Source organism: Dermacentor albipictus, chromosome 5 (genome assembly GCF_038994185.2).
Source record: "Dermacentor albipictus isolate Rhodes 1998 colony chromosome 5, USDA_Dalb.pri_finalv2, whole genome shotgun sequence".
Classification (NCBI taxonomy): domain Eukaryota; kingdom Metazoa; phylum Arthropoda; class Arachnida; order Ixodida; family Ixodidae; genus Dermacentor; species Dermacentor albipictus.
The window spans coordinates 5955144-5980764 of record NC_091825.1 but is presented as its reverse complement, the minus strand read 5'-3'; the positions used below and the strand labels follow the sequence as shown (position 1 = coordinate 5980764).

The window sequence follows — 25621 nt, the reverse complement described above, 5'->3', positions numbered from 1 at the left end:
CTAAAAAAATCTTAATTTTTGTGGAAACAATGGTTGCAAGAAAACTGATGGCCTAATTTTTAAAAAAAATTGCTCTTAGCAGCTGGTACTCGATACAGGGTATTTGCATTTTCCTTCCCTATGCCACAAACTTGAACAAGATCAGTTCACTAGATGCCAAGCGAAGCATTTTCTTAGTCGCACCATTTCAGTGCGGGCTTCCAAGATGCCAAGTGTGGCACCTGGTGGTGCACAATGCAGCAGAGAGAATGCTCACTTGGAGAGCTGGTGTGTCTCTTCCTCGAGCAGGGCCGTGGCTGTCAGCTCAGCCACCTTGGTGAGCACAAGGTCCTGCCCCAGGGCCTCCAGCTCGTGGTGCACCACACCCTCGACCAACGCATGCAGCACTTCTTCGATCACCTGCCCAAACGCAGCAGGAGGCGTGCTCCCATTCATTTCCATCAAGCAATGGCAACAACAACAAGCACATGAGAACTGCAAGAAAGCCCAGCAGTGCAATTTGCACTTGACATCTGAGAAGACACAGGTTTTACTTGGCCAACTACAGCACTCCCTATTTTCCATTTCAGAATGGCTTATTAGACGGAGTAAAAAAAATTTTTCAGTCACTTTAGCCCTACGTCAAAGAGGATGAAGGAGAAAGTATATGCGCTCATGAGATATTTATCAAATTACTTGACATTCTCATTCGAATGCGTCGTTACTTCCTATTACTCATTTTCTCGTCCTTTATTGCAAAAGCATTATACAGCTCATGAGGCAGAAAATTCGGCGAAATTTAAAGGTCGAGCGTTCGACCCCCACCATAGATCATTGGGTTTAACCACTTTAACTGCGGCTTATTTACCTTGGCCCTAATTACCACAAAAGGTCGTGGGTTCGACTCCCACCAATGGTTGTAGGTTCGACTCTGATGAAATTTGGTGCCACTGAATTTTGGTGCCCTTGAATTTGGTGCCACAACTCTGAACAAGCAATTTTTTGACCCGTGCCCCATCAAAGGCTTTTGCCTCACTAAAAGAAACAGACAGTTGATCCCAGAAGGAGGAGGATAAAGGACATGCCTGGCGTCAAGGTCACTTGCCTCCAGGCCACGTCATGAACCTTCCTCAGCAGAGATTATTTTTAAAACAGGAAATGCATCAAGACTGGCCCTTCACAGCTGCAAGCCACAATTGGCATTGCAGCCTTGCAACACTTTTCGCAGCAGGTATTACACCACAGAGAAAAAAACGAGAAGAAAGGGGGTTAACCGAGAACCAAATTTTTATTAGTCATATCATAAGATACCAACTAACTGACACCAAGGACAACATAGGGGAAATTACTTGTGCTTAATAAATGAAACAAAGAAACAATAAATTAATGGAAATGAAAGTGGATGAAAAAACAAATTGCCACAGGTGGGGAACGATCCCACAACCTTCGCATTACGCGTACGATGCTCTACTAGTTGAGCTACCGCGGCGCCATTTCCCCATCCACTTTCATTTCCATTAATTTATTGTTTCTTTCTTTCATTTATTAAGCCCAAGTAATTTCCCCTATGTTGTCCTTAGTGTCAGTGTTTGTTGGCTTCTCGTGAAATGAACAACAGAAGAAAGGAATACGTCAGGGTATGTGTTTCTCATCGCATGGTGAGAACTTTGCCAAACGCACCTCTCACATATGGCCACACTTGCCCACATGGCCCATAGCATTGCACAGCAGAGCTAAACTTTAGACAGCCCCAGCAGCATATCTGAGCAGATCCACTGGGAAGCAGCCGCCCATGTTTTTTGCCCGATATATGTGTGTTTTGGAAAACGCTTTGACTAAGGAAAAATGAAAGCTTATAATTCTTAGAAATTTATTTAGGCATGCTGTAGAAACCAAGTCTTTTTCCCACTTTAGTTCAGGGACTGATATACTGTGTTGTTGTCGTTAAAAAAAATTCTGGATGGCACGTGAGCAATGCTTTCCGAGCCCCACATTTTTTCTAGGCTCCAACCTGAACAGCCCTCACACTTTACCTGTCAAAGGACACCATCTGGTGTACTCTCATAATTCCAACATGATAGCTGCATTACTTGACTGGACAGTCTGCTCACTAGGCAGCAAAGAAGCACCAATGCATTTCAATGTTGTTAGATCAAACTTGTATTTGTTTTGTTTTGCCATACACATCAGAACAGTAGTTGGGATGGCCAAAGGTCATAGACATGGCAGATCTGCCAAGTTGGACTACAGCACATAAGCATCAAGATACAAAAACATTGTATTAAAAATTTGCACAAATATATATTAGGCAAACAAAAGTCATATGAGTGCACGGACAAGGTCCTCCCCCCTTTTTTTGTTTTGCTGTAGAGTTTTGCTGTATTCCCATAGGCAGGCTTCTGCAAACTTTAGCCTACGGCCGTCCTATTGATGGCAGGCAGCTGGCAGCCAGACCGTTCTTCCCTGAAAGCCTCGGCGGCGCTTCTGCCTATTATATATAGTCAAACCTCGATATATCGAACATGGATAGATCTAATTATTGGGTATATCGAACACTTTCTATATCACCTGGAAAATGGCATGTATTTTTTATTTTTTATTTCAAACGGGGTCAGACGTAAAATTGACATATCGAATTCTGCCACCCCAGACCACGTGCGCTCGTTCACAAGGTGGTGAGCTTTCCTCCAACACCGTCAAAGAGGTGGCATGATGAGCGTTTCCGACTGCTGTGCACTGTAGCTGCACACATCAATCTCGCCGAGGGTGCTATGTGAACGTAGCGGCGTATGCATGCAGCGGTTTGGCTAGTTTGACATCAACAACTCATTGCATTTGTCGCACTGACTCCTCGGCGCAGCTCTCTGCGCCTGCCGCGCCTCGCGAGGACTGGCGGTTTCCCTTCATAATGACGTGCGACGGCGCACGCTCGCTGGGCTCACTCATAGACGCCTTGGCAGACGCCACTCAAGACTTTCTTATTGCCACTGTTTCAAAATGCTTTGACTGATGGACGTGGAGAACGTAGCAAAAGTAGCGGCCAAACGAAGACGCTGCCGAGGTTGATCCCGCAAGCGTTGACGTTGCCCCGCTGCCAACTTCGATTGAGGCTGTAACACGTTGTAGCTGCTTTGGCCATACTACTACTTCTACACCGCTGCTGCGGCGCAATATCGCTTGTGGATCGTTCAGACTATGTTGAGGACTCCATGTTTAAGCACGGGGCTGTCAATAAAAAGGAGGCTACCCTGTTTCAGTACTTTCATCCAAATAAATAGCTACTTGGTGTAATGCTTCAAGTGAGTATTTACTGCACCACGATTGACGCACGATCGGGGATCATTGTTCAGACCATGCGTTCGGCTCAATCAATGCACAGACTTCGTCACCTGCACGAAGTTGGCGCGGCCTAGGCCAATTGCGCGTGGCGCTTCCGAACGCGTGCTCCAAACAACGACCCCCGTTTGCGCCCTTGGTTAACACTGATTGATCTGCAGAATATTTTGACGCGTTTTTTACCTGATTTTACATATAGAATTTTCGCTACGTGGAACTATCTCATGATCATCACGCTGTTCGATATATCGAGGTTCGACTGTGTGTGTGTGTGTGTGTGTGTGTGTGCGTGCGTGTGTGCGTGGGTGCGTGCGTGCACGCGCGCGCACACACACACACAGAGAAGTTTTAAACTATCACCTGTGGCAGATGGCATAATTCTTGTCCTTGAGCTTGATTATTCGAAGAAGCTGACTTTACTAGCCTAGAAATCTAAACACATATTCAAATAATTGACAAAAATGAAATAATTACCTGCTCAATTAATTACTTTACAGCACACACTGCAATTTAGGAATTACAGCCAGTGCGCTTGCAAGGCATATCCACTTGAAATTAATTTCCAGGATGACACCAGTTTCAAAAGTGTGGAACGAAATACATTCGGTACTGCATTCGGTACTGGCGGAGGCAGAAGCAGCAAACCAACAGAAGACGTCATTCCGTGGGCGGACTGCAGAACTGGAAGACAAGTTTGCGGAGCTCGTCCGAGAGCTGCGTGTAAGATTGCTGCCTGTGACTGCCGAATGCATACGTTTGAAAGCGGTAGAGATCACGCATGTCTCTGGACTGGGCAGCGAGAAGCACTCGTCATCCGACTCTAGTTCGGACGACTCTGATCAAAGGCGTTGCTATGATTCGGAGTAGCGCTTGAGCACTTTGTGCCCTTCAGTGTACTGTACACCCGGCCAATTTTTAAGAAAATCGTGCGACCATCTACCTGCGTGTTTGTCAGCACCTTATCACGGCACAGAGCGGCGAAATAGCGAAACTAAGTACACGTGTACACGTGCGCGTATCTCGTTTGTTTCGCTGCTCAGCGCCGTTAACAAGGTGCTGACAAGCACGTGGGTTGATGGTCGCGCGGTACTGTTAATAATTGGCCGGGCGTACATGCGAGCACGATTTAAATAAATACTGTCACTATTGTGCATGAGTCGCATTTGTTTCAAGGTAAGGGTGTCTTTCGGTACTTTTGCCATTGAAAAAGATTTTTGTTCATTTTTAGAATTCATTAGTTGGGGGATCGACCTATATTCCGGTCCAACCTATAGTACGGTCTTTACGGTAGTTCTAGAGAACGGTGTCAGAAAAGGTTGCCGCACGAAAGCTGACAGCCGGGCTTCGAGCTCCCTGATATGGTGGGTGTTTTTTTTTTTTCCTGACTGCCATTCTGCCCCTGGAGAACTGCATAGAAAGTCAGTGACCTTGCCCACAGCGTCCAAAATCTGCAAGCAGTGCTCCCCTATCTGGGAGACCTTCATCGCGATTAAACTGTAGCGGAGCACGCGCCCGAACAGGCTTTATAAGGCGTGTTCCGATTTTTTATTTTTTTGTTCACTTTGTATTCGGCAAATTTTTACTGCGACTGGGTTTGAATAGTTTGTTGTAAAAGTAGGATGTTTTAAAAAATGTTTGTTATATCTGAACGCAGTTTCAATGGGTAGGATAGCAAAATCGTAACTTCAGCAAAATATGGTTATAATTGATAGAACGTTATAAGTGGGTTTGACTGTACTGGATGTTGAATCACACCATGTGCCTCCTACTGTTCAACCCTTTGACCGTTTTCGCCGTACATGTACGGCGGCGGTTTTCTGTCCCGCAAGGTCTTCGCCGTACGGGTACGGTTTCGATCCTCCGTTTGAAATTTCGCACCCTAATGACGATGCACGCTCACTGGGAGGTGCTGCCACCTCTTAGGACTTACAAGAGGCGTTTGAAATTTGTGCTACCATCTTGGGGAGATAAACAGAACTGACTTCTAGCTTCAGCGCGTCGCGCAGACTGCGGCAACACCCCTTTTGCGGTTTCGGTTTCGCCGCGTGATCGCAACGGAAGCGCGCGAAACGTCATTTTTCTCTTTGTCGGCACTCTCTTGCAGATGCGGTGGAAGTTGATTTCTATCTTGATTGGCGCTGCTCTTAGCTTGTTTATAACCGCCGCTCGGGAGGTATTCTCGCTCTCAGCAGCAACGTGCTTTCGCGGTTTTGGTTCCGCCGCAACGGAGGCGCGCGAAACATGATTTTTATCTTTGTCGGCACGCTATCGCAGGGGCGGCGGAAGTTGATTTCTATCTTGATTGGCACTGCTCTTAGCACGTTTATCACCGCCGCTCACGAGGTATTCTCGCTCTCTGCGGCTGTGCGGAGACTCGTGTTCCAAGGAGTACCACACTCTGAAATACTACTGAACATTTTGCAGTTCTGAGTGATGCCGACACCAAAATACTGTTCCTAATTTTTTTTTTACTATTTATTCCCGACTTTATACATCTTGTAATTCAAGATCCGTAATAAAGTAATTTGACCACCTGGGAAAGTTTTCTTCAAAATAATTCGACCCTCAAAGGGTTAACGGTGGCTGCGAAGAAAAAGATCACTAGGAATTTAACCCCACAGAATGAATGCACGCCTGAACTTTGCGTGAATTCCTCTGGTAAAGAAGTGCATTCCTTACTTCGGTAAATACGGTATCATGGACTCGTCTCTGGACTGTCCTTCTTGACAAGCTCACATCTTGAATGGTGCCTTGCCCTGCAAGCAGCATCTGCTTTAAATGCACTGCCTCTGCCGGTGTTGAAAAGAGTGTACGAGAGCATCGTGTCTCATAGCGATATTGTGCTCCTTCGGAACAGAAACGTATTTCCAGCACATAGGACGGACACACCCTGATGAACAGAAAAGTGCCTGCGTGTCCAGTCCTCGTTGAAATCTCAGCAATCCTGGTCGATTATTCTCTTCTTTGGAAGCACACTTACCCCTCAGAATGGTGTACTGAAAACTACAAGCGCTGTGAGCTCGCCCAAGCCGCCTGTTGGATAATGAATGAGTCATAACCATCCAAGAAACTGAAACTCCATGTCATAAATGTTCACCTCAATGGGCCTCCAGTGTTAAGTTTCGTTTTCTGCTCTGAACTTTTTTTGTTGCCAGCGTGTGCTAATGTAAAGATTCCCTGTCTGCAGGCTGGCAACATCGTTCGGGAAAAAGGCGACCATGCGATTCTCTTGCCAAGTGCGCAAGATATCCGGTAGCACTGTCCATAGCCGCAAAAAGGCTGGCAAAAACACAATGTCGTGCCAATATGAGCACATTGGAACATTCTGGAGAGAAACCATACCTTGGCTATAGAAAAAAAAAACTTGTTTAGCTCTAACACCAAAGAATGCCACTTTGGTTAATTCGATCCCCAACAATGCCCAATTCCTTATGCATGCTGCAGTTATTAAAGCTTGACCACTAAAAAAATTCCACAGACTATGCTACTGCTTCCCTAGGTGACAGCAGCAACTTGCACTGCAGTGATGGTGACTACAATGCACCCTGGGCAATGTCTATTGAGAATATTCTCAGTGCTGAAGACAGTGTTGTGGTCTGTGGGACCCTGATGGACAATGATATATATAATTATTGTACTACTGTATTGAAGTAGTCTATGGACAGTTTCAAGCAAAAACAAAACATATGGATAATTCCACAGTAGGCTAGTCGGTAAGACATATGTAAAGCTTTTCCGCAAAGCAACGATGAGACAGGACTGCATGCTCAGGTGTCATGTTTTGTTTCCTCACTTCAGTCCTGTTTTTTTGTCGCTTTGCGCAACAGTTTTAACTAAGAAAAAATATTTGAGTTTGTTCCTTTTGTCACTGTTTGTTAATCTTTCCTTTCGGATAATTTGACCAAATTTTGCAGTCTAGCAAAAGTGAAACTAAATTTTACTAAAGGGACTGTCTTTAGCGACTGTCTTTAGGCCCCATGCAAAGCCTATACACTGCAGCCACCAAAAGCTCTGGACCAGCGACAGCCACGCAACCACACTGACCTCATCAGGGTATGCAATTGGCCCTGGTTCTGGCTCTGGCTCTGGCTGTCGTTCCACCTCTGGGGCAGGCTCTTGCTCCTTCTGTGTACTCTCTCCCCAGCCTGCATGCAGCAGAAAAACCATCACAAATGTTTTCGCATGCTGCTATCAACATTGTAGAACGAAATATAGCTGTCAGTTGGCATTTTGCTCGTTTGCCTCCTTCACTGCTTGTTTTCACTCAAAGCTCAGTCTTCACTAACAAGGAGAAACCACACTTTACATGAAGCCACTGCTGTTGATTCCCGAAGTACCCCAAAAACAATAAACTGTTTGTGTGACCTATAAGGTATGCAACACCAGTTCACATTGGTAGAAAGCCCCAGAAAGGCAAACTGGAAGTGCACACAAACGTTCTATGTGTGCAATGTGTGCTATGTGTGCTAAAGGCAAATAGTAAGTTAAGCTAAAGTGATAGATTAATGCTCGAGGGCACCTAATGCATCAATATTATCCAGAACAGAGCTTTAGTAAGCAAGAAATTGAGGTAAATGCAGGACACGATTTGAGACTGCATCAGGACATTTTAGTCGGATGACGTAGCAATTCATTATATTTCCACCACTTGTACTCAACCACTGATAAAAAATATCATTGCACTGCATTATAAGACAGGAGAAAATGCAACATGTGCAGTTCTAATTTATTCTTAGAAAAATAAACTAACTTGATGTGGCAGATGGTCAACAGGTTCAGTGTTCCCTCGACCCAGCACCACCTGCAGCTCTCGTGCTTCGGCAGTTTCTGCATCATGCAAGTGCTGTGCTGGCTTTTCCACCTTGCCAACCTCACACCCAAGAGTCAACCGCATGCATCCAAGTGAGAGACAGACCCTGTGGCGCTATCACATCTGGCTGTGGAACTACATACACAAGTGGGCACAACACCGCAAAGGAAATACTTTCATTCTTGTCTGAATAAATACAATTGTATGCCCATACGAAAACCTCAAACGTACTGCGAGGCCAGTGTTTCAATCGCAGGGTACTAGGAGCTAGCTTTGGTAGGCCGTCATTGCCAGTAAAACTGCATTCCATGCTGGCCTCAGTAAATGCTGTGGCGCCACCTCATAGCAAGAAATCACTTTCGTGACTCCGTGGCCCCCCGAGATTGTGCACACGCCAGTGCTTTGTGCTCGATGTGAGATGAGACTGAGTGAAGGCTCATGTCACCATTTATTTCTTGCTGCCACCGATCAAGTAGCCAGAGCGAACTCCAGTAGAAGCGAGTGCCATGGTTGCTGTCACAACTCTATAACACAGCCACTGGGTAACAGGCGTGCACACTCCACGCAGACTTCCAGCTGACAAGTGACATTTTTGCAGGCAGCAGAAAATGCCGCAGCCATGATGTCTTAAGGATGCTATCTACCATGTCTTCGCTTGGTTTCTGGTCATGCCGTCACATTTTAGGCAAGGGTGTGTGTTGTGTCGGCAGCGGCAGGCAAGTGGGGGCCCACGCCCAGCGAACGCGCGGCGTGCGCCAACGCAGAGAGGGAAACACAGAGCTAACTGCTCCTGATGAAAATCGGAACGAAGACTGAGCTGGCTCGCGGCCGTTTATTACTAAAATGGACTTCACATGCCAGATGACACCTCCTGATTGGTCCCAGCTCGTCACATGACAGAAGGGGGGTGCGCCATCTAGCTAAACTACAATGAAACATAAATGTATGATAACACAGAGATCTGACAGGGGGCGACGCTATACTACATCATCCCCCCCTGGAAACAAAGTAAGTATACAGTGAAACGCGCACACAAGACGCGCACTTAAGTACAAGGACAAATTCAGTTCGTTCCCCCCATGTTCACACACGCACGCACCAGTCGCACACAAGGCACGCACTCAAGTCCACAACAATTTCAGTCCGTCCCCACCCAAGTTTACACACACGCGCACAAGTCTTGGGCACCAAAACACAGGCAGTCACTCAAACAAAATCCAACAAGGAACGCGGCACAAGACTCACTGCACCGCAACAAGGAACACATTTTATACCTGTGTTAACAAAACGTGAACTGTCTCCTAAATGCCACGAGGCCCCTAGCCATGGCATTGCGAAGACGGCAATATGCTCTACACTCTAGAAACATAATCAGAGCCACGGAGGCCGCTTTTTGTCACGATGAGGACGTGTGCGTACCTCAGAAGAACTTCGGGGGGTTGCGACACGTATCGGTCGACTTCGAAGACCCAGTCACCCCACTACTATTTCCCTCCCCCTGGTTGGACAACTGAATGTGGGTGTCGCTCAAAGCTGGAGAGGGTTGCCCAGGAAGCTCCTCTCGAAGTCCCAACAAGTCCTGGGAGTCAGCAGAGACGACTGCTGACTGTGCAGACTCGGAAGTGATACAGTCAGAAGAACTACTTAGCTGATGCTTACAACTATGAGAAGACGCTGTCACTACAGACGAGTCATCGGAATGACTATCCAGATTTGAATGTGAGAACAAAAAGTCTCTTTCACTTGTACACAATGTACTATCTGCTGAATCCTTCATCACTAGGGTTAACTTAGACACATGCCACGTCTTCCCATCACTGAGTACAAAAATAGATGGTCCTATCTGGGCCTTAACTGTACGAGGTTTACTGTGCTTAAAAAATCCTTTCCTGTTAAATCTTATTCTGACGGTGTCTCCCACCTTGATACGAGTTGCCTGAGCACCTCTACGTTTGTCTACGTACTGTTTAGTCTGCCACTGTTTCTGCAAGACCCTTTCTTGAACTTGAGGCACAAGACTGTCCTGTTCCCGTAGATCTACACAGAGCCGCATGGTTTCATTCTTCTTGCACACCACCACGAGTGGAGACACCCACTCAGAAGCCCCAACGTGCTCGATGACGTCGCAGTCCTCGAGACGTCGCAATTCATTTGTGACCGGGTCACGGAGAGCCAGGGGTAGTCGGCGCAACTTTGAAGATACTGGTTTCGCATCTTACTGCCGATGAATTCGGTGCACAAAGTTGTTGACGAGACCCAACTCGTCACTGAAGAGGTGATCAAAACACGGAGGCACACCTGTGGGGCTCTGTACTGAAGGAAGCGATGGTAGACGACATGTCAGCGACGTACCGTCGATCTGTATGCCCAAATGTTGGATGGCGTCTAAACCCAGCAGTGATGTTCCTGTAGTCGTTACGTGGAACGTGACGGAGCATGACCTTTGGAAAAACTGGACAGTGGCTTGAAACAGGCCTTGAATGTCGATGCGTTGCTTGGAGAAATTTCTCAAGTCCACTGTTGTTTGTGACAGCCTGTGCTGTCGACCAAAGTGATTGCTAAAATCTTCGGCCGTCATGAATGACACAAGACGCTCCCATATCCACCAGCAGTCGCATGGAGACGCCGTTAACTACGACCGGACTTCCAAATATTTTTTAGTTTCAAAAGCGCTTACTGTCAAGACAGACGCGGACGGCTGCCCTGCGGAAGTTGAAGACAGCGTCTCTGCGGAAGAGACGTGCTGAACAGTACGGGTTTTTCGGCATACTGATGCAAAATGGCCCAACGTGTGGCAGGCGTTGCACCGCCGATTTCTTGCTGGCCAATTCCTGTAAGACGCGATGTGGTTCCTGCTGCCACACCGATCGCATGCACCACGGTTCCTGGAGAAGCCAGGTGCGAAATGTCGGCCCTCTTGGCGGTTTCTCGGAAGAAGTCGGCCCTCTTGGCGGCTTCTTGGAAGAAGTCGGCCCTCTTGGCGGCCTCTCGGAAGAAGTCGGCCCTCTTGACGGACTCTCGGAAGAAGTCAGCCCTCTTGGCAGCTTCTCGGAAGAAGTCGGCCCTCTTGGTGGCCTCTCGGAAGAAGTCGGCCCTCTTGGCGGCCGCTCGGAAGAAATCTGTCATCTTGGCCCGTCGACGGAACGCCAAGTTGAGATGCCTCGATTCTTCGTACATTTTCGGACCCGAACGCGCGGTTCGCTCGATGCAAGGCTTCTAAATAGCGTCCAATTTCTTCTGCCTTGTCCAGGGACAGGATTTCGCCATGAGCTAACAACTTTTCGCGAACGCTGACGTTCGCTACCCATGTATTACTTGGTCTCGGACGCGCTCATTCTAGGTTGTGTCGAAGTTGCACTGTACCGCCTTCTCCTTCAGTGCGGTCATGAATTCCAGGAATCCTTCTCCCTCGAACTGCCTTCGACGGGCGAATTCGTGCCTCTCCGCCAGAACATTTGTTGACGCGGCGAACAGCCGGTCAAGCCGCTGCAAGAGTTTCTGGAACTCTGATGCTGGCGGGACCGCATCACTTGACGTTGACGCTGTGCCGGTCGACTGCCTTGCTGCTTCGCTTGACGCTGACGCTGCGCTGGTTAACTGCCTTGCTGCTTCCTGCTCCTCGTCTGCAAAGTACTTTCATTGTCCCTCACGCCCGAGAGCGCTGATGAGTGCGGACGCTCATCGCGCATCCGTCCAGTCGCCACCGCCGGCCACTTCGAGGTGGGCCTGAAAAATTTTTTTCCATTGATGCCATGGAATTAACGGTGGCCCGGGCAATTCAAGCAAAACGGGAAGGCTTGCCGTAAAAGAAGCCATGCCCAGTAGCGTGCGGGGGACAGTGCAGAAGACAAGCCAGAGCTCGAGTAGAATGGAGCAGGGCGGAGCAAAGGGGGCGAGAAGGCCTAGGCTCAGAAGCCTCGCGATGCCAAGTGCGTCGGCGGCGTTTGCCTGCTGTGCAGACACAGGAAGGGACGCTTCACTTACGAAGCTCGTTGGTTTCCCGGGGCTTCTGTCAGAACCGCAGCGGGAATCCCATCCTCGTCGCCAAAAGATGTGTCGGCAGCGGCAGGCAAGTAGGGGCCCACGCCCAGCGAACGCGCGGCGAGCGCCGACGCAGGAGGGAGACACGGAGCGAACTGCTCCTGATGAAAACCGGAACGAAGACTGAGCCGGCACGCGGCCGTTTATTACTAAAAAGGACTTCACATGCCAGATGACACCTCCTGATTGGTCCCAGCTCGTCACATGACAGAAGGGGGGTGTGCCATCTAGCTAAACTACTATGAAACATAAATGTATAACACAGAAATCTGACAGGGTGCAACGCTATACTACAGTGTGCGAATATCAAAATGTTTGAGTACAAATTGAATACGGATACTTATCCTAAAATATCTCAATCAAATAATGATAGGCAAACGCATTTATTAGCAAGCTAGGTGAAATTGTTACTTTAGATGAGTGCAATTACATTGTCAATATTAAATAGATAGACCAATGAGCCGTTATACTAGAGCACTGTATATTTGGCTCATGTTAACTTGGAAAATTGAGTAATTCCCACTAGCTGTCCTTGCCAACCTGTGCCTTATTATACCCCATCAAATGCCCATAAAATCGGGGGCATTTCACCCTGTGCCAGTCACTCATCACACTTGTTGTCACGCAATATGCTCAAAATTGGAGGTGGCACTGCAAAAAGAGAGAAAAAAGAAAAAACCCTCTCTGTCTGCAAACCCGTGCCCCCCGCAACGTTATGTCGTTCAGTGGCTATATGTGCTTTACTAGCAAAATGTCACTAGCAGTGCAAAATCATCGCAATATTCACCACGAAATCGCCCCATTATTCCTAGATTACACAGAAACAAATGCGAAGAACCATGTTTGCTCCTCTACAGCTGCAACATATTCGATTTGATTCGAATATTCGTATCTGACCGAATATTCGAACGTTTTCAAATGTCTATTTTTCTAACGAATACGAATATTACGAACAGTACTTCATAACATTCAAACTTTTCGAATATTTCCACGCCCCTAAATGTCAAGTTTCTTTACTAGCTTGAGTGCTGGGGACAAGGAAGGGAAGCATATTGTCCCTCTGGGCTGACACAACCAAAACCCTTGCCATGCTGCCTCTGGCTCACAACTGCTCGTGCCGTGTTTGCCGTTGCTTTCGTGCAAGGCGAGCACTCGGGAGTCAAGCCTCGACATTCAGAGAGGCCTAATGACAACAGAACAAAGATACAAGAAAGGAAACCTCACTTCTCGTAGCAACCAGCTAAGCTATTGCTTTAGAATGGTTAAACTGACTAGCCCGAGAACAAGTTCTACTTGGCCAATGTTAGCTGCAATGTTACCCCTGGGGGCTTGGACTCGAACTGAGAGCTGCAGAATTTATCAATCGGTAGGTCATTAGCAAGCCTCCTACTTTCCAGTTTGTGGGGACGCTCGACTCTCCCGCGTCCCGCGTTGTTGTTTACCCCACATGGCTGTCAGGTCTTCTGTAATCCGGCTTTCCCACATAGCTTTGCACTGCTAGTGGTCGGTGTAGTTGCAGCATGGAACGAGAGATGGCTCGAGTGTTGCACTGCTGATGCAGGACTGGCCAAAAGTGGGTAGGGCTTCGGCAAGTCCCACTGGTTGCTGTTGATGCTGAAATGATTGCTGAAACCGACATTAAAAAGCCTCTACTGTCAGCGAGACCGTGAATCAACCCTTGCAGTGCCAGTGATGGCTATGCGTGACGCGGTGACTGACTGAGTCATGTGATGCGCGGTTTGCAGTTCCGTCTGTCACGCAAATCAAACTTCCCAAGCTAACAATAACCCGCAAAAACCACATGCCTGCAAAGCTAGGAAAACCCTTCTCTATTTTGGAGGAAAGCTGGAAAGAAAAACTTTCATGCAATACGAGACTGCCCTAACACACGGGCCCACTATTAAACTGAAGATCTCATAGGGTATTCAGTTCGACATAAATTCAGTACTTCTTTAGCTTCAGAGGGCAAAAAGCACTGGATTCCATTCAATAGATGTTGTATTGATTAAAGAAAAAGCTCCAGACCTTCATATAATATTGAACTGTAATCGGTGCTTACATACCGATCTCCTTTAATAAGAGTAGACCATGCCCGTACACCTTAATTGCTAGGTGCCCAAGTGAACAATACCTTGCAAAATCCTGGTAACACTCTGCTAGTGGACCCCTAAGCATGTGCAGCACCGTGTCTTTTGCATAAAATTTGTACGCATTAAACTTCGCAACAAACATTTTGATATTCAAGTTGATATTTGGTGCTCCTTTTTCTTAATACATTTGATATTTGATCCGAAAACAACTAAACCAAAACCTCCTTAAGGGGATATGTGGGATTTTTAATTATTTTCTTTAATATTTGACCTAGAATGATGAAAATTTCTAGGTTTGTGGAGTTTTATTTACAGGTGTTAAATATAAAGCTTATTGAAATGTATTTCATACCATTCTTTCTTAACAGACACATTCCGGTAAAAATGTTTTCTCACGTTTCTAAAAAAAACGTACCCCATATCTTCTGTTGCACTCTTTACCATTAAAACCTATACTAATTAAAGAGTGCCGTAAGACAAGTTTTGTGATTCTAGCTTCTCCAGAACAAAAGTTGTAAGCATTTCAACTTCATGTTAGCAGTACAGGCATAATTACTTAGATCAACATTGTAATTTATTTTAATTTATAGCTTTACCTCGCATTATTTGGTAGTCTGGAGGCACTTACTGAGCCCTAAGGATTCAAATGAAAGAAGAATGATTAAAACTGAACTTGTGAAAGCTGAGAAAACTTCATCAGAAGATTGCACACAGGCTGAAAAATTGAAACTGAGAAAATCACAAAAAACTCAAGGCATTGTTTTCAAAAGTTGTGCAACTAATAAAATAGCTTTATTTAATAGCTAACACATTAATATGCCCCAGGTGAATGATCGGTGCATGTTTCTGAAAAGAAGGCAGCTGAAGCTGCCCACTTTCACTCTGCACTATTGAGACGGTGACCGCCTCTCTCTTCTGCTCTTTGGATGCCCTTGCTGCTTTGTTGTATTTTCATTTCTCGTAGAATACGAGACGAGGCTTCTTTCATCCCTGCATTGCACCTCATTACTGCTCCGGCAACCACAGTTTTTACTGCAAATAGGGAGGCATGATGGGTCTCTGGTATGAGGGACCAGATCACAGAATGCAGTGATTCGTTTGCATACTGTGTCTTGCCTCTGTGACAGCGCTTTTTTGTCAGCAAGTTGTTCATAGACAGGCAGGAGTGCCTTACTAACATGCTCTGGCGAGCGCTGGTGCTTAGGAAGTGGTTCTCCTCTAGCCGTAGCAGCATTCTGCTTGCACCATGAGTTGGCACAGGCTGTGATTTGGGTGTTGATCAGTCAAACATATGTGATGACAGGTTGCCATTACCATTTCGTGCATACCATCCATGTTGCCCACGTTAGACTTCAGTGCCCAGCCGTAATAATTGGTGAGCTTTGTAATCAGTCGACTTTTGCCACTCAGACTCTCGCCGTGCTCTGTTTTGTGCTTGCAGATGAGGCTGCGAAGAGCAGTGCCCATCCGCTTCTGTATATGGTTAATGCAGTCTTCCTTCTCTACATTTATGTAACCATAAACTTCAGCCTCTTTGAGTGCGCGGAAAGACCAGCTGTCTCCATCGCAAAGCATTGTGGTGTAGTGCAAACCATGGCGTGACAGGGAGTGCTCAAAGAGCGCACAGTTGCCTGTGGTTCCATCTGGCCGGACTTACTATCAGTATTTTTTTGGCAGACGTGATTTTCTTTCCAGGCACTGTACCCAGGATCTTCCTTTGGTGGTGCATGTTTGCAGCCAAGACAGAAGTTTGATAGTACCTTGAAATCTAGCACATATCCTGAAACCAACTCGATTACTGCACTCAAACCGATATGGGTCAGGTGGCCCCTAGTCATCCAAGTGCCCTCGAAACAAACTGCAATGTTTCCAGTATTTCCGAAATCCAGCAGTTTGTAAAGTCCCTTTACTGCTGAAGCAGAGTTAGAAAGCACCTTTGCACAAGCCTCCATTGCAGCTGGGTTCAGTCTTCCCTTCAAGTGTCCTTGGTACATTTTGTGGTGCAGGCTTCTGTGGGATATCCTCATAGCTGAAGATAGCTGATGTCCCCAGCGCTGTTTACCCGTTCCCGGTACTTTGAACGGCGCAGGCCGCGAGAATGTTTTTCTCAAACGGGTTAGATTTTGCTGTTCCCAACATGCACCTTGAGCTCCATTTCGTTTCCAAACAGCCACAAAAGTTGCATTCCATGCTCAGTTGCCCAACGATGCCATAATCATTTGCACCTCTGGAGATCTAAACACTATTACCTCCGCACCTCCGGCACAGAGTCTTGTGAAGCAGTTCGTTGGCAATATCGGTGTCAACAGGCCCGTGTCGTAGCCCGTCGTTGCGAGTGTCCGCAGCTTCCGCTTCGTGGCCGAGAGAGACGATAAATCCACAGTTTTTTTTGTCCGCCTTTTGTCGGAGCTGATCGCGATCATCATTGCTGAGGAACGTTGTGTCAAATCTCCATAGTTGTTCCTGGCCGCCACTTTCAAGGGAGCTGGCAGCAGCTATCGCGGATTCACCCAACGTCGTTGAGCTGGCCGTCGGCGCCTAAACTGATTCGTCTTCCGATAGCATGCCGTTGCTCGATGTATCCTGGCTGAGGAATGTTGCTCCAATTCTCTGTCGCTGTTCCTGGCCGCCACTTCCAAGGGAGCCAGCGGGTATTGCGGATTCGCCCGACGTCGTTGAGCTGGCTGTTGACGCCTCCACTGATTCCCCTCCCCTGAGTCCGCTAGCCTTTTACTGCATTTCCTGCGCTTTTTCCCGAACTTGTGGACGGTGAGGTACTTCTGATATGGCGGCATATGGCACGTTTGCGCGCGTCTTTAACCACTCTCAAAATGGCAGCGCGCGCGAACGATATGCCCGCGAACATGCGGCTCAACTTCGCACGCGCCGCACCGGCCAATGCGAAGCCTCCATTTCGACACATAATCACAAGCAGCTAATGACGGGCTTGCATTCGTTTTTTTTTTTTACTTTTTTGTGCTTTTGTCTGCATTGACGCGACGCATGAGGCTCATCTATGGCGGGAAAAAGAGCTGAAGGATCGCTCTCTCAAGCGAGGTCAAGATGACGGCGTAAAGGCAGACTGCTACGAAATGCGCCGCCACCGAATGTGGCCGTTTCTTGAGACGCTTTCACAAGAAACCACGTCGAGTTCGCTCGTTTATTTGATAATTTCTTTAAAACTACGAGTCTATAAACGACGCGACCGCGTGCTGTGGTGATAACGCGACTATGTGCGCTGGTGATGACGTGACCGTGGGCTGTGTTGACAATGCGACCGTGGGCTGTGGTGACGACGCGCTCGCGTGCGGTGGTGAAGGCGCATCCGCGCGTGGTTGTGACGGCAATGTGACATCGGCGAAGACGTCGCGTCAAATATTCAGCTGCAGATTTAAGCTCCAAGTCTCACGAATGAAGAGATTGCCAAATGAGGGGATGTTTTGAATGCACTGTCATCTACCTCTGCAACAAAGAGGAAATTTCAGCTTTTGAAAGGAGAGTGTGCCGACGATGTGGTTCCCAATTCATCATTCTTCATTGTATATAAAGCACTCTTAAATGAGCTGCTCTGTGCTGCAAGCTGCAATCAGCACAGGAAAGCACCCATTCGTGTCGAAACTGGGCCATGTCTTGAGCTTGCGACTAAAATGGAACTGTTGTGTGACGACTGTGGGGTGATAAGCAAAAGGTGGTCATCCCCAAGATGTGCTGGCACTCAGAAGATCAACCCTTTTGAAGTGAGCGTTCGTGCACTGAGAGCTGTGCAGTCAGTAGACAAAAGCAAGCCACATTGAATTATGTTTTCTCCGACATGCACATTTCCCGTCGAGGACTGCATCACAAATCCTATGCAAGGCTGCAACGTAGGCATACTCACCCTGCCACTGCCTCAGCAGCCATGACAATAGAGTCCGAAAGTGCACAGAAGGTGCGCGAGATCTACAGGGAACTTGGATGCACCCCAGGCAACGTTGATGTGATCTATGATGGCACTTGGATGACAAGGGGCCATGCAAGTAAAATTGGTGTTGGCTGTGCTAGTGAATTATATACTGGCCTTGTCTTGGACCACTGTGCCCTCTCCAATTGTTGCCATGGATGTTCTTTTGGCCCCAAGCCTGGAGACAGTATTTATTCAGAGTGGCATTAAGAACACCGGCCACAATGCCAAAGAAACACCGAGGCAAGTGCAGGGCAAATGGAAATAATTGTGGCAAAAACCATGTTTCAGCGGTCTCTTCATAAACACCAGCTCCGTTACACAAATGTCCCTTGTGATGGGGATAGCCGCACTTATACTGCCCTCAGTGAAGAGAAGGTGTATGGTTTCATACCCATACACAAACAAGAGTGTGTGAATCACGTGAAAAAAATAATGGGAACTGCTTTGGGCAACCTTGTTGAGAAAAACAAGAGCAAGGACCGTGAGCTCAGCATGAGTGGAAAGAGCCGCCTAATGCAAGGTTTAATTAAAAAAACTCACAAATTATTATGGCTTAGCCATAAAAAGTAACCCAAATGATGTGCCTGCTATGAAAAAGGCCAACATGGCTACTTTTCACCATATAACATCGACCGATGGTGAGCCGCGTCAAGAGCACTGTCCCACTGGCGTGAACTCTTGGTGCTACTTTAATTCTGCGATGGCCTCAGGTCAACCAGCCCCTGCACACAAGCTGCAGCTTCCTTCACATGTTCGAACAGCACTCCTGCCTATACATAAGCGTCTATCTTCAAGAGAATTCCTTGAAAGATGCCAGCAAGGCAAAACGCAGAATGCCATCGAGTCGCTGAACAACGTCATTTGGCCACTCCAACCAAAAAATCAGTTTACTTCCCTCCTGAGTGTTGAAAGTGCTGTGGCAGATGCAGTTTGCCGTTTCAATGCTGGCTGTGAAAGAGCACTGCAAACAGTTAAGTCGCAACTAGGATACAGTCCAGGATCGGGTTTACTGCGACGGGCTGCTTAAAAGGTTGCACGACGTATCAAAAAGGCAACAAAGGCACACGAAACTGCTGTAAAGAAGCGAAAAATTACCTCAAAATGTAAAGAAAATGTGTCCTCACTGTCAAAAGACTACATTCCAGGCGGGTTTTAGGTGCTGAAAGTAAATATTTTGATGTTTCCAGCAAATAAATCTTTGAGCCCCATTTTCTCAGCTATCACTTTTTTGCAGTTGCTTTCAGTAATCCCAGTGCAATTTCACAACGAATGAAGACAGAATCATTCTGTCTTTTGCATTTAGATCGTGAAACATTGATGAGTGCAATAAAGCTGTCCATTTTCATCTGCACCTCATAAAAAAAATTTATAATGGGTTTTTTCCAAAGGTCGTTAGCAAGACAATATGATGCACAGAATAGTTCAAAAAAAGCTTTTGTGTTTACTTCGGCATCTAAAAATTAAACCAATAGCTTTATTGCACATACTGGGCTTTTTGAACACGCATACCAGCATGCCTTGACAAACTTATGTGTAATTAATTAATTAATTAATCTGAGGGATGACCATTAGAGGATGTCAAGTGTTCTAACTCAAGAACTATAATAGATAGCTCAATACTATAGTGAACTATTTCAGTTATGATATCAGCATAACAAATCAGACCTGCACGCCAAATTTCGTCAATTTATTCCCATAAATTTTTAAAATTTTCATTGCCACGCCCCCCCTTAAATTCTTATTTTCCGCGTTCCTCACGTGTTTCGGCGCCTATCTCCGAAATCTGGTTACAAAATACCGCGTAGTTCTTCCGTTATCGTGATCTAAAGATGCGAATCTGCAAGCGTTGCCCTTTAAACTGGGAACAAATCCCGCCTTATTTTCGTCAAGCATAACTCAATAACTATGCGCTATGCCAGCAACATTTTGGCAACATCCGAAAGCTCACGTTTCTGGCTTTCTTTATTCGTTGGTTGGCAACATTGTCGGTGCTGTAGTCACACACACACAAAAAAAGAAGTTTGCGGCACACGCTATAACGGGCCAGTTTGAACATGTGACCAAAATGGTGAGTCACGTTTGGCTTAATGGACCACGAGCGCTCAAACGTCGAAAACAAGCACCATTTTGTCTTAGTCGGTCACAGGCGCGTCGATACGGACGAGGAATACAGCCGAAGCAGGAGAAGTAGCCGTGGCCCTCACACTAGCACAACCGGGAGTGAGGACCCTGGTCACAGACTCCCAAACCGCCTACACAAGCTACCGCAAGGGGACATCCCTCCCGCAGCACTAGCGATCCTCACCAAATGCAAATCACTGGGACGGGCCGTTGAGCTCGTGTGGGTCCCAGCTCACTCGCAAGTGGAAGGCAAAGCACTCGCCGACCACTATGCCTGAGAACTGTCAATCCGGGCCGAGGACGAGCCAGAGCTACCGCACCCCGTGACAAGTTACAAAGAAATCACCCAAATGTACAGAAGCGACAGATGTAGGCTTCCTCGTCCGCATCCGCAACTCAGCCGAACGCAGCAAACGATCGTGCGACGCACGCAAGCGGGGTCGCTAGTGCATCCCGTGCTCTTGCACAAGATGTTCCCAGCAGAGGATGACACTTCATGCCCGTTTAGCAGACAATCAAAAGGCGCTCTAGTACACATCCTTACAGAGTGCACTAAGCTCAAGAACGCCCCCACCCCCCCACCCCCCTCCCCCGAGCGATGGGAGACCTTGTTGTCCAGCCCCGACCTACCGTCCCAGCTCGCGCTGGTGGCTAGGGGCCAGGAATTGCTGGACGCATACGGGACCTGAGAAGAAGGTTCCACGCTATCCGGTGCCAACGCACACCAACCTTTACTAAGGGCTCAGTATAAAAGTTGATTCTCTCTCTCTCTCTCTCTCGGGTCCACGATGCTGGAGATGCTGGAGGTCCGACAAAGTTTCGTTTCATGACTCGTTACAGGCGGAAACGTACGAGATGCAAGAAACTTCCGAAAGCAATTCCATCGTCGTAGTCGGCACAGGATGCCCAGCAGCTCACAGCCAAACATCACCTCACTGCTCCGCCGGATCATCGCTCATATCCACATGCTGGTTACACTCACCTAAAAATTGAACACGGCTCTCATACCTGAAGAGAAAGTGGATAAGAGCACATGAAAAAGCTACGCTCAACAAAATTGCATCTACGACAGCCACGGAGCGAAAGAGTCTGTGTTTTGTTGAAGGTCCGACCGCCGATTGTGCAACAGCTTCGGTCGCAAAGCCCGCAAAGCCTGCAGCAGTGAACAATCTCGTCGTTTTCTCGTGTAATACTTGCAGCAGTTCTGCGTAGCTGGTGCGGAAAATCGGGATTACGATCTCGCAACTCAACTGACTGTGGTTTGGGTGGTGAAGGTGCATTGGGACAGAGCTCGCAGGGAATGGAAAGCCCGAAAACTTTTGAAGTGAACATACTCGTAGTGCATGCTATGTCGTCGACCGGCAATGACCAAATCGCCATGAATTATACCTGGTGCCTACTGATGGCCTTTGGGGCCATTTTTCCAAACTTTCAATATATCAGTTGTGAAATGTTTTGTACTGTTTTCTCAAAACCACAATTTTGATGATGATGCTGTATTGGAGGTGCAGTACCTCTGCTTCTACTTGAGCTATCACTGTAATTCCTTTTTTTTTCTCAGAAAGGCAAAGCTGTGTAGAGTGCAAATAAACGAAAGAAGGTTGCTGCATCTGATGAATTTTTTAAATGTTTCTTTTTTTAGCATTTAGATGGATTTCTCTGACTGAAGTTTGCAATGTTCTCATTTGATATAATATTGGGTTGAAACACCATACTTGCTATTTGCACTCTTTGTTGGTTCCACATCATTTCTGTAAGTCTATTTATTATGCCATGTATAGTTTGGTAGATAGCTGACCTCCAGGCAAATTATGCAATAAAGCTGAATTTCTTCAATTTCTGGAAAGTTACTAACTCAGTAAGAAAACTGGATGTATATTTAAAACTAGCAGATTGAAATACATAAACTCAGCAAGTTTCATCAAAATCAACATAGAGAAGTTTTCAGGCGCACGGTTCCCCCTTAAGTTATACGCCTGCTGCGGGACATAGAATTTATTTGCTCACAAAACGGAAAAGCTGATCGGACACATAAACTTCAAAAGATGCACGCAGTGTGCTTGCCAAACAGATGCACGCTTCAATGTGAGGCTTGCGATAATGGTGGACGGCCGAAAGCGGCTGCAAGGACTAGCTGGGGCGCAATCGGTGATCGCTATTTGGAGTGCATGTTCAGTTTTGCCACACGCGATTGGCTCAGGCTACGCTGACTTCGCGCAACTGACGCATTGGTTCTTTATTTTATGGTGGAACCACGATGTGGATGAAGCAGCCAGCAACCTGAACAGCAGATCTGGTGGTTCCGATGCAGAGTGAAGTTACAGTTTGTAAATGGCATACATGTGTTTTTACTGCAAAGATATTTTATGCATATTCCAAATCATCACCATCTTATTTTTCAATTTTTGCGTTTCGAAAATGTCTCCATGAAATTTACCTCACATAATGAACGCACCCCCAAACTTTGCTTTGGTGTATTGGGAAAAAAAAGGAAGTGTGTTCATCAAGCAAGTATATACGCTAATGCGTTTGTATCCGCATAGATCGTACCAGCTTATGCATACATATTGATTAACACATCGCATTTCTATGTTTCGTCGCGCAATCACAGCAGTATGCCATGACTGCAATCACGGCGGTAGGTCGGCCCAGCAGAACGGCAAGCCTCGGTGATCAGAACGGCCCCCACGCGCCAAAGCAGAGAGCGCTTTGAAGGTTGAAATATAGGTTGAAGCCACATCACCATCAACATCATTTTGGCACCGTGACCTGTGTTTTCGCGTGATGCAAGCTAGGACTTGCATCATGCCAAAGCTCGGACAAAAAACCGGGTGCTCGGCATAGAAGAAAAATTGGACATCGTTCATGCTATCAAATGTGGCATGAAGAAGTCAGTGCTGGCAAGGGAGAGGGATCCGCCGTTGACCGCTGTGTGTGTGGCACTTGGATCACGAAGGAGAAGTTGCTCGGCAGCGCTGCTACAACTGCGAAAAGATGTCTGCTACCATGTTCGACTTTCTTCCATCATTGCCTCTGTTATTGCCGGAGTGTTGCCTAATGACAGTGATGAGGACAACACGGAAAGCAACAGCACAGGTGATTCTGGCGCGACAGTGGCAGAAGCTGCGCGTTGCGTCAGCCTCGTGCGGGTGTTTGCAGAGAACAGGGGGCTGGCAGAAAAGCTGGCTTGCAGCTCAAGTGAGTTCGAGGCTGCGGTCGTCACTGCTTGGCCGCCACAGCATCAAATGAAAATAAAAGACTTTTGTCACACAAAGTGAATAAATACTGTATGCTTTTTTGCCCTTTCATTGCTCTCTCTCCGAGTTCCATTTTTTGCAGGTAAGTGTGTAATCTCACGCTATTTCTGTTAAGCAGTACTACCGTTTAGTACATACTTTTTCCGAGCTCTGGCAACTACGGCTAACGAGGTTTCACTATATTTGGTATTCGCACACCCCTAAAAAAATATTTGCTAAGCCATCACACCGAGTTTCCTTTAACTGCCAGTGTATTCTATTAGTCAGCAACTTAATTTTCTGTACATAGCTTTTTCTTTTTGCTGTGTTGCTTTTGCTGCTTAATGCGATGAACACAGGTCCTTGAACAATAACCTTTCAACATACATAAATTTAATGGATGCAAACATCCCAGTTGTATGCTTCGATTCTCAGATATATGCGGCTTCCATGGCCTACATGTTTAGCACATTCTGCCTAAGAAAAATTTCATTTTGGCTATTGTGCTCCATTCAGCAGCAGTCGTCATCCTCCTCAGCAGCCTTTTATATAGGTGGCGCACTGCGACATGTGTCTCCGGCCTCGTGCTGCGAGATTAGAAGAAACTGGAAGAAGAATTTAAAAAAAAAAAAAGGAGCTTCTTTGGCTCCTTCCATCGGTCTGAACGGTCCTCAGGTCTTTCGCTCACCGACTCACTCATTGTGGTAGTGGGCCTCACCTCAGTCCCTGCAATATGGTGGCCCGAGGCCACGAATGAGAGCGACAACCGGCGCAGAGGACCTCGCCACAGTGCAGGTTTGCGTACCGTCCTTTTGGCCATGAAATACTGCAGCCTGGTTTACTCAGGTGGAGGCCATCTTCGACCTTCAGTGCATTACCTTGCAGCACGTGAGGTTTCTCCACCCTGCCTTGGCACTCCCTACAGAGGTGGTTGAGGAGTTCCAAGATGTTGTGGACGCACCCCACGACACCACCCCCTATGACCACTTCAATACGATGGTGCTGCAACGGAAGTCCGTGTCTGTGTGCAGGCACCTTCTGCAGCTCCTCAACAATGAGGAGCTCTGTGACCGTCGAGTGTCGGAGCTTCTATGTCATATGCGGCGGCTTCTCAGTAGCTGTAGGCTTGATGCAAACAGCCCGCTTTGCTTGAACTGTTCCTTCAGTGCCCACCACAGAATCTGGTAGTCACCTTGACTACCACACCATAGGACATGCCCCTTGACAATCACAGAGCTGGCCGACCACATTGCTGACTATTCAGCAACAGGTACTGAGGCAACAATGACCGTTCCGCTCTCACACCTCGAAGATCAGCAGTCTTGCCTTGAGTAAATGATTGAGGAACTTGCCGAGACCATTAGTGCACTATAATTATTGCCCCACCATCATCACCGTGACCACGATTGCTGTTCCAGATTTCCTTCTCGGTCCAGCTCCACTTCTGGCCCTCATCGCGGCACATATTGCTGGTATCACAACAAATTCAGTGCCAGCGTACATCAGTGCCATTCCCCTTGCAGCTGGAAAGAAACATGCCGCAGAGTCACCGATGGCGGCCGGTGACTCTTGCCGTACAACAAGCTGCCTGTACTATGTCACTGACAGGCTTGCTGGACAACAATTTCTCATGGATACAGGTGCAGAAGTCAGTGTCGTTCCTGCCGTGCAATTAGACTGGCAGTGTGCCCAAGTGCCTTGAAGTGGCGCACTTTGCACCACATCAAGCAGTCAACAGTTCAACACATATGGCCAGCGCTCTCTTACCATCAACTTGGGTTTCCGATGCAACTTCCGATGGGATATCATTGTTGCAGACGTATGTATGGCATCATTGGGTGTGGATTTTCTGACCTACATTGCTCTTAGTGTTGACCTCCGCACTTGTCAGCTTGTCGACACGACGACTAGGATGTCTATACAAGGCATCCGCACGCCTATGAAATCAACCACTAGAATGGCACCACAGATACCATCATCTGCATTTGCCTCAATTCCGTTAGACTTCCTAGCCGTCACGAAACCTTCCAACCTTGAGCTGCCAGTATGTCACAATGTCACGCAT

General features: G+C 47.1%; 1 protein-coding gene across 2 annotated transcripts in view; it reads right to left on the bottom strand.

The window, feature by feature from the left end:
- The window catches only part of xmas (RRM_XMAS2 and SAC3_GANP domain-containing protein xmas), a 580140-nt gene that overhangs the window by 356925 nt on the left and 197594 nt on the right, over positions 1-25621 (bottom strand). For both annotated transcript variants that reach the window (XM_065450653.1, XM_065450654.1), the window contains 2 exons: positions 7360-7460; positions 257-399 (listed from right to left, as the gene is read on the bottom strand). In XM_065450653.1, the coding sequence (XP_065306725.1) occupies positions 257-399; positions 7360-7460 (244 nt within the window). The remainder of the gene's footprint in view (positions 1-256; positions 400-7359; positions 7461-25621) is intronic.